Raw genomic sequence first — 10341 nt, 5'->3', positions numbered from 1 at the left:
ATATATATATATATATATATATATATTACAACAGAGGTGCACCTTTTAATCTCAAGATTCGGGAACTTGTGCCTTTTGTTTAGTTTGCCCATTTCTTTGAAAATCACATACAAGCATAAATAACAATAAACTTATATTAAAACTTACACCAGGAACAATTATTTACAAAATCAAAGTCGTTAAGAAGACCAGAAGTCCAAATTCAGTGTACAAGCTACAGTTACAGAACTAAGCTTTGCAAGCCATAACTCTCTAATTTAGCATATAATTTTGTATATTTTGTTCAGCAAGTTCTATGGTTATACAACTGTGGGGTTTTTAATGTTAGCCAGCATTTTGAAAACTAATCTCATATCAGTAACAAACAATGGCCAAGTCAATGCCATATTGGAAATTTGTATCAAACAACAATCAAGGATAAAGCATGATGGAAAGAAAATTAAATCATGTTAACTGTAACTTACTTGGTTTGGTAATTGTATGTGTGGTAATTGCATGGAAATAATAACTTGTGGGTTAAAGCATATTGTAGTGGCACATTCTATTGTTGTTTCCCTATTAAGCATAACTTCTTATTATTTATGTTAGCATTATAAATTTGAGCACTTTTCTTTTTAGTTTGTGTAAAGTATAATGAAACAATTTTACTATAAATTTATTTGAAAAATTAATTGTTGATTCTGCTTGCAAGTCATTGTTTCTTTTTGTCAAACTTGATTTCTAGATTTCGTTTACAAGACAGGTATCATATGCAGTTCTTGTTTAAAAGACTATCTAGAGCTTTGTTCATAGGGTACCTGTAAAGTTGGTGTTTAGACAAATATACCAGAAACTAAAGTCTGATCATCCCCAGAGTAATGTTCAATATAAAATCATCATTAAATTTTCTTTGCTAGTGTTCTTTAAAGCATTAGATACTTTCAGTTTTAGCAGGTATTTTAACTTTTACACCTAACAATTATAAAACATTTAAGGAATATGTCAGCTACTCTAATTCTGTCTACCCTTCATAAGATAACATAACTAAAAACAGTTAACTAGAAAAAGTAACACAGAATTTATATCAACTAACAGAGTACAAATAAGATTTCACATCATCAGTTTCAACAAAGATAAAAAGTTTTAAACAATAACTCATGCTTTTAGTTGTGGGGTGAAGAAAACAAAAACAACATCTAACATAAACTTACGAAGTGAAGCCCCTGAGCCCCGGACAAGATGAGTTGACATGCCATAGGCTCGAGCCTTTGCTCGTTTTGCAGCTGCCACATCTATGGCACTGTTTGATCGGAATGGGGAGGGAATGTAACCTTCTGGGAGAAAAAAAATAAACAAAAACAAAAAACGAACATAACTGAAACACCAACATGATTATACTTCAAGTCCCATGCAGAACTATTAATTATGTATGTATGTAATGCATCAATGAAAATCAAAATTGAAATGAATTATTCTGAGAATGAAGAATTTCTACAAAAATAATTGAATTCTCAGACAATAATAAATAAAAGATAATTATCTAGGCTTCGTACATAAAAATATAAAAAAAAGTATCTTGGTCATAAGCAGGCTCTAAATATCAAACTGTTCCAATATTACACTCCTACTTAGTATCTTTATAAAGAACTTCACAGGACAAATCTTTTATTAGCATAGGTCACTAAATTTGAAAAAGACAGAAAGGTTTACTATAATTTTCTCAGTAGCAGAGGAGGGGTTATATTATTAAAAACAAGGAAGGTGTTCAGTTGAAACATACTTTTCTTTGAACTTTGAACACAAATTTGTAAATGCATATTTTCAGACTGGTTGTTATTCTTAGAGAGTAGTAAGTTGGTTCTCAGCTTCTGCTTTACTGATGATGTGTTAGAGTAAATAATACTGTACGCAGTGTGTTTGGACCGATTGTTATTCTTAGAGAGTTATAAGCTCCTGCTTTACTGATGATGAGAAAAGCCTGAAATATTAGAATACTTGCATTTCTAACAGTCTGTTAAAAATTCGTTTTCTCGATCTCTAAAAGTCACTAATTTTATTTTAACATTATTTTGGATGTTTGCAATCTTTTTTGTGATTGTCAACTACCTAAATAAATTGGATTGTGAGAGTACTTTGGCATTTTCAGAGAGTTTAATTTCTGTGTACGCAAAATTAAGTCTGATGTGTAGTCTCCACTCTCTTACAGCTTCCTGTGAGAAGTCAATCTTAAGTCAGATTAACTCAGCTTACCCTCTTCTTTTATACTTCTTTAATTTATTTATATGATTTCATTTACTTTCAATCACAATAACTTGCTTTACAATTATCATTACATTTTCAATTGGTGACACAGTAAAAAAATCATAACTCAAAGTTTCTGCGCAATGTAAACTATGTCCTATGTAAATATGTAGTATACATTTTGATACAACTACACATTCACTTTTTAAAAACAGTATTGATTTTTTTCAGTTTCTGGTGTGTAAGCAAATACTTTAAGTGTATGATTCCAGGTGTTATGTCTGTCATGTAAATAAACACTGAAGTAGCTTTAATATACCACTAAAAACTGCTTCAAATGACTTTTGCATAGCACACACACACGCATATATAATTTTGTAATCTAGACACAATGATGCTGAAAATTTGTAAAAAATAATTCACTTTGAAACTAAACAATATTCCTTTCTTTCTGCATTTTTAATATGTAAATATACACTGATTTCTGGAATATTTACTCCGCACAATTAGTAATACAATCCATATAGCAGACTAACAACAGAAAAGTTTTAACAGAAAATATGAAAAGTCATTCATTCAACTATTGAATACCAAGCATGTTCATACACTATTCTGTTAAAGATGTGTGTATGCTGTGCATACTGTGAAACACAAAAACATGCACACTGAACATAAAAACCAACGGATGTCTTATTTGCATTTAGATACTTGTTTTTTCACTACACAACATGCAAAGCCAAACAGCTTGTTGCAAAGTAAATTAAGTTAACTTTCATACATGCCAAGTTGTACACGTTTTAAACCCGAGTATCAATATAATTAGTTTCCTTTAATAATCAAAATCATATGAGAAATTAAATCTTAATAAAAAATTAAACAAGCTTAAACTTTAAGGATAACATGGTAAGCCAACTTTAACTGATTTAAAGCTGTTTCCAAATTGTGAATTATAACACTATGATATATATTTTTAATTGTTTTTCAGTGTTATTAAGGATGGTAAGGTTTACTAAGGCCCTAACAATATATGAAGAGTTTAGAACAAAATGAAATGAAATATCTTTGGCAGTCTTATAACTTCCAGTCAAATGCTAACCTTAACCCAGCTTTACTTATAGTCAAAAACTTAGCTCATCTTACTCTCTTGCAATATGCAGTCAGAAGCCAATCATAAGGCAACTAATTCATCTTACCCTTTTGCAATTTGCAGTAAGAAGCCAATTAAAAACTAGCTAACTCAGCTTATCCTCTTAGAACTTTCAGTCAGAAAACAGGTTAAATCTGATTATCTTGTATTATCCTGACATTTTATGCTTATTTGATATAATATTCATATTTCTTGACTACTTATTTTTTGCAAACAATGGCTCATACTACTAATGTTCTTACATTGGTTGTAAATTTAAATTTAACTTTATATTTTCTAAACCTTTTAAGTAGGTTTGTAATGTTATTCGGTTACTCTAAACTTGAGGTAATTTTAAATACTATTTATCTACTATACATTTTCATGTTTTGTTTTTATTTTTACTTAGACCTAAATGAACTTGAAACAAATATTTTACAGAAGCATTTTCTGATTCTGAATGTGTCTCAGGCAAAAGCCATATGCAATAAATGTTCTAATATATAAACTTACTTGAATCAGTTTTTGGACTATTAAAAATTGGAATGCCAGACCTTCTTCCTGACGTTCGACTAAACAGAAATAGAAAGGTTTGACTTTATCTGAATATAACTCAAATGATTAATCCAGTTTGAAATCAACGAATAAATGAACTTCCAACCTATTCACTTACGAGTTAATTTTTTATGTAAAATTCTAGAGAATTTTAAAATAAACGGTCTTGTATTTATAAAAATATCTTATGGAAGTGGATTAAAGAATGCAAATGTGAATACAAATGTTATTTTCAAATAGCTATGGCTATTATGACATTAAGAGATCTCTCTCTTTCATACTCCACTGTAGTGAATGTTGCATTTGCTTGTCTTAAAGTGTTTGTAATGTATCATAACTTTCTTACATACATATACAGTAAACATGGTTGTCTTACAAAGGAATGGACTGTTTATACTTGATTTAATAATATGTCAAACCCATTTTAATGGTGAATTAACTGACATTGCAAAAAAAAAAGTTTTATCCTGTCTTTTACTATGACATCCCAAAAACAAGAATTACCCTACCCCAAAGTAACACAGCAGTGATGGGGTGGGGAGGTAAAATGCTGATTCAAAAGTGCAAATGATGTAGAAAGGTTAATTCAGACAAAAATAAAAACATTAGAAATGATTATTTTTTTCAGATGAACAGCTGTGGCTGGCATTACCAAGTCAAAATATACAGAAAAATATTAAGACAAGTGTTGTAATATAATAATAACCAAGTGAAACATTGACAAAAAATGATTTTCCCTTTCTGATACAGAAACTTTAAATATTTCTTTAGATTTTAATAAATTGTCACATTATAGACACATTTATTTGTTATTTGTATCATAATAATGAATAAAGTGCACACTTAAAAAATCACCCTAAAATACAGTGAACAGAAAATATATGTTTCAGGAAATTAAAGCATTTATTATATGAGCATGTAGTAGAACTTTAGTGAGAGACTGTATTAGTTATTACTGATACAATGATATTCACAAAGAGTTCTTCAATCCTGGACTCAGGCCTTAACATTAGAATCAGCTAAACTTTCTAGCACAAGGTTGAAACTGACAAATGAAAAATCAGTAAGCATATCTGCCCTTGAGAGTTGTGCAAGAATTTAAAAATCCTAAAACTGTACATGATCCATGGAAATTTATTTAATATCACTGGATGATGAACCACAGAGTTGATCTCAGGGATCTTTTTCAACTGAAATAAAGCAGATGCAAAGAACTAATAAGAGTATAAATGTGAAAGATGAATTATTGGTGATATGTCAGCTCCAAGATAAAAAATAGCAGTTATGAATATCAAAAATGAATCCAAGTTTGATTGAAAACATATAAAATAAACTATCCTAGCCATTTACTCACGATTATATAAATCTGTAGTTAACTGTTCCAGTAATCTATTCATCATTACTATACTTAATTAATTCCTGATAGATTATTTCACACTGATGAATGGACATCTGGGATTAATTACTTTATAAAAGCACCCAGATTATGGCTTTGTAACTTTTTTTTTATCCTAAGTGATTTATTAGTATTACAAATGCAAACTAAATGTTACATTAGGATTTTATTCCAAAAATAATGCCAAATGTTTTCCAAAACTTATCTTGAAACACATACTAATATCGGACCTGAAATCTACAAAGCTAAATGCAGAGAAACTACAAATCATTCTTACATATATGTTGTTGCTACTCTTTCCCTATGAGAAAGCCCACTTCAAGTTGTTAAACAAGAAAGACTTCCTCTTCTTCTCCAATCAAGGTTAGTTTAACCAAGATTATTTTGGAAACAAGGTCACAATATTCATTATAGTCAACCAGCAAGGCTAGTCTCTCAACTCAGACATCATAATCCTTAGGACATGTCATATTCAACTGCAATACATTTTCCAATTATGTCTTGTGTAGAACCAGAAAATGTCTAATTTTATGCTTGCTATATGTGACCACTGTGTTTGCAAATAAAGACCTTTGATATTGTCTCAGCTATTAAAATGACTGTGAAACAGAATATGAGACTTCAAACAGTGTGCTGAGATTTATCATGCCCATCATATAACACCTACAAAGCACTCAAACATGCAAAGTATCGTTGTATCTCCTGACAACACACCACAATACTATCATTATTACTTAAAAATTAGAATAAAATATATTTAAATACAATATCAATCACTGACCACAGAAACTAAAGCTAAACCTAGTCATTACTAAATCTATTTGCTACATCTTATCATAAGAATGAAATAATAAATTCAGTCCACTGAACTTGACTACATAAACCAGATGGCACTAGTTTGTGAAAATTCTACTTTGAAATTAATTGTAATTTTTCCATTTGTTATTAGAATAACATGGTAAATAGTTTATTAACACCACCACACCTGTGTGGAGAGGCCAAGTCTGCTTTTACCACCTCAAGAGTGATCATCAAGGGAACTTTTAATTGCAATGATTATTAACTTTAAAAAGAATTATTTAACCCCATAATAGCACATAAGTAAGGGAAGTGTTAACACAAAGCCACAAGCTGTTTATAAAGGCTAGCAAAAAAAGGCAAAATTTTGTCACGTGTGTATCAGTAAACTGGAAGATGACATGGCACATCAAATATAAAAACTAACAATAAGCACATCCCACTGACACTCCCATGTGTGGAAGACTTAAAAAGGCAGTATTTGATATGAAATAAAAGTATGCATTTAAGATTATTGAATTATTTTATTGATATCTTAAGCAAAATATTATTCATTTTTCAAAGCTTCATTTAAACATATTCATATCATTTCATTGCGAACAAAACATTATAAAACCTATACATGTATATGTTAAATTATTTCTTTTAAAACATAGAATGTTTCTTCTCACCTGAGATTCTCAACAGAACCAGTAGTGCTAGAGCTACCATGACGAATACTTCCACTTTTACCGGTACCACTCAGGGAATTGTTACTAGAAGAGCTACTCAAGGACAAACCACCTTGCAGCATGCGTTGCTTGCTACTGTCTAGAGAGCTGAGGAGACTATCGGCCTGTTCCTTAAAGTGGTCTGCAAAACCCCAGAAGGCCCTAAAACAAAGTACAAGCTAAGTTTGTATGTTGTTTTTTGGTACATAAATGTTAATACTCATTAAAAAATAATCAAAGAACCTGAATAGATTCCTTAAAAAAACTAGTTTAAGTGATTAGCTTGAAAATTCACAGAAAAATGGATTCATAATGTCAAGTTAAAGTTTGAGATGTGTCTGCTCAGCTCAGCTAAGGAATTTTTTCTTCTCACTCCATATTGTTACCTTACCTAAGTACAGTGGTTAGAAACAATTTTTCTTTTTATCATTTCAGAATTTTGCACAAATCTATGCCAGGGCTATCTGCACACAGTCTTCCATAATTTTGAATTGATAGACCAGAGAAAGCTGTAGTGAGTCAATAGCACTCGCAACTTAAAACAGTTATATAGTAGATAAATAGCAAACAAAGAACAGGTTTGTAAAATAAAGCAAAGAAATGAAAGCTATTACAACAGAGTTTGGTTTTTGAATACTCGCATAATGACATATATATTTAAAATATGTACAAGCGTGTGCTGAACAACCTGGGAAACCACAAGGACTTTAGAAAAGAAAGTTTTTATTCAGTAGTGTAAATATGCTACAGATGTAACTTATTTAATCTGAAGAGAGATAAAAAGCACATACTACAGAATAATATGGTGTCATACGTCTTGTCACTTAGAGAGACATGCCTATGTATGAGGCTACAAATAATAGATACTCATGTGATATCAGAACCTGTACACAGAAGTTTAGCCCTACAACAAATTATTTCATTAACCCTATCGCCATGGGTACCCTTTACTGCGCATGACACAAGGTTTTAGTGTCTTACATTAAAAATTTATTAAACTACTTTTTGTTTATGTTATACCAATTAGAATAGCATAAAATCTTAGCTAATAATCCATATTGTAATAGTATATAAGTTTTAAGTTCTTTATTCTACAAGGCAATATTAAAATGAAATCCTGAAATTCCCATACTGTGGCACATTTTCTCTAGGCATCTTGTCTCCTCTATTTTATCCACCACCCCTTGGAAAAGTAGGAAATTAAACGTAAATTACTCACTATAAAATCGTCATTGCTCATACAAACCATATTTTTTTATAGTCTTAAATTTTGTTTGGTTACAGAGCTATCGAATATAAAAATCACACTCCTCCTGCCACATCCTCTCTTTCAGAATTTGTTAATAGTTCTCTCTTAAGTTTAATTATATATTACCTATAACCAATAGAAAGTCAAGGTTTTTATCTATCAACTGACATATTGTATAATGTTATGTTCTGAATGGTTAAATGTCAATTTCACTCAGAATACCAACATTGTTCCCGTGATAAAGTTAACGACTATCTTGGATGAATTTGTAACAACTCTTGTTGCACAGTTAGAAAGCCAGAACAATTTTGAGAGGTAAGGGAATTTGTCTACTTTTTGCATGTTATTAGTCTATATTGTTTGTTGCATCATTTAATTAAATAAAAATAATTAAGTGCATTACTATCATTAGTATATAATAATTAGGGTTAACTCTCTTCGACAATTGACAGCAAGAAAAAAGAAGATTGGTTAAGTATTTTATTTCTTGCTCGTCATGTTTATTCTTTAGGTATAACTATAAAAGTAACTAAAATGTAAAAATAGGGAACCTTTCAGGTTAGTTAAAATAAATAATATTATAATGAAAATGTTTCACAAGGTACACACACCAGCAGCTCATAATAGCTTGTGAGTAATGTAATTCATTAGCATAGCATGTTCCCTGAGTGAGTTACAACTTATAATGGTGCAGATAGTAGCTAGACACGATTCAAAGGGCAATAAAAAGGACAATAAAACTATAAAATTTAAATATAAATAGATGTATACTATTACAAAGTTAGAGCTACTTAGGATAAACGAATGTAGTTTCATGTTACAATTTTAAGTCATTCTGGAAAGAAAAATGGGTAATTTAAGTTTATTTCGATTTTTTATGGTGGTTACGAGGTCTGTCAATTCGACCGATCTCATTTTGAGATAGGGTAGAGAAAATAACGGATAAACTATAAAGTTTTACTGAAAAAAAACAAAAAACATTTAGGAGGTTTTAGGAATTATAACAAAGGAAATTTGAGATTTTTGAAATGAGGAAAAGAATTTTTTTTAACATGAAAATTACTTTTCACATGGACTGTTCAAAACAAATACTCAATATATTCTTGGAAAAATCTATATTTTATTTTATTAAAAATACTTCACTAAAAATATGATTTTTTGTATGTGAAAGATTTATAGTATTAACTGAAAGACTGCCAAATTTTGTGAAGATATACATATTATATTGAAAGTTAGAAGTATTAAATCTATAAAGACTTTAAACGAGTACAAAGAGCTTATGTGGTTGGTCAAATTGACCGAGCCCGTGCTGAGGGAGTTAAACAGAAATAAAATTCAAAAATATTTAATCAGAGGTATGAATATGGTGTTTGTAACTAAAATTTAAATTCTAATGATCATAATAACTTGTCAATGGAAACAAAATTTCATATAAGTCTTGTTCTACAAATACCGCATAACTAATGTATAACAATTGCATCAAAAGTTATCAGTTTTTCATGCCAGACATTTAAAAAAATTAATGACACATTATAATTATACTATGGTAAAAAAAAGGAAAGAATATGGTAAAAAATGTCTCTTCAAAAAGCAATTTTTTCTTACTTCCTTGAATATGCTCTTGCTTCAGGGTCAGCATCACTTAAGCCTTTCCTGATTGCTTCTTGAAGTATAGCAATGTGTCTCTCTAATGTATGAGTTGGCCAGGTGTGAAGCAGTTGGTCTAAAAACTCGCAGCAAACTCTGCAAATGTACAATAAAGTTACCAACAGTTTATTTCTGTATCCACAAAACAAAACAATCATTCCTTACTTACAAATAACACTTTTACCCTGATATTATAAATACTGCTAGAACTCAGTCATTCATTTTCAGTATATTTCTTGGTAAACAATAAATGCAATTACAGATACGTTTTTCTTCTACTTTTTTATTACTGCGTGGAAATAAGAAGTCACCCTTTTATTGTAACATACACAAACACAATGATTCAAGAAGAAACTTACTCTGTTCAATGGACTTAACATATAATTTCCCTCTACATACTAATTAAATATGGTATATGAAAGAAATCATGCAGTATCTGAGCTCCTGAACTCATTTTGAAAATTTCTATTACAAGACAGCAGTACAACCCTTCTGTTAACATTAAAACTTTAATCATGATAGTTTATTTTACTTCATTCTACAACCATAACATAAAGATACAAGAAAATATACAAGTCATAACAACTGGCAATGCTATATTTAACACACACACACACACACACACACATATATATATATA

At 30.0% G+C, this 10341-nt stretch overlaps 1 protein-coding gene across 9 annotated transcripts in view; it reads right to left on the bottom strand.

Annotated features, from left to right (window-relative positions):
• Positions 1–10341, bottom strand: part of LOC106458567 (CLIP-associating protein 1-A-like) — a 199705-nt gene that overhangs the window by 34365 nt on the left and 154999 nt on the right. For 7 of the 9 annotated variants that reach the window (XM_022384825.1, XM_022384829.1, XM_022384828.1 and 4 more), the window contains 4 exons: positions 9660–9797; positions 6767–6967; positions 3860–3918; positions 1191–1313 (listed from right to left, as the gene is read on the bottom strand). In XM_022384825.1, the coding sequence (XP_022240533.1) occupies positions 1191–1313; positions 3860–3918; positions 6767–6967; positions 9660–9797 (521 nt within the window). The remainder of the gene's footprint in view (positions 1–1190; positions 1314–3859; positions 3919–6766; positions 6968–9659; positions 9798–10341) is intronic. The other 2 variants (XM_022384827.1, XM_022384830.1) reach the window with 2 other exon arrangements.

The sequence above is a fragment of the Limulus polyphemus genome, unplaced genomic scaffold, assembly GCF_000517525.1.
Source record: "Limulus polyphemus unplaced genomic scaffold, Limulus_polyphemus-2.1.2 Scaffold487, whole genome shotgun sequence".
Taxonomy (NCBI): Eukaryota; Metazoa; Arthropoda; class Merostomata; order Xiphosura; family Limulidae; genus Limulus; species Limulus polyphemus.
The sequence above is the reverse complement of the archived record's forward strand: the minus strand, read 5'-3'. Positions and strand labels throughout refer to the sequence as shown.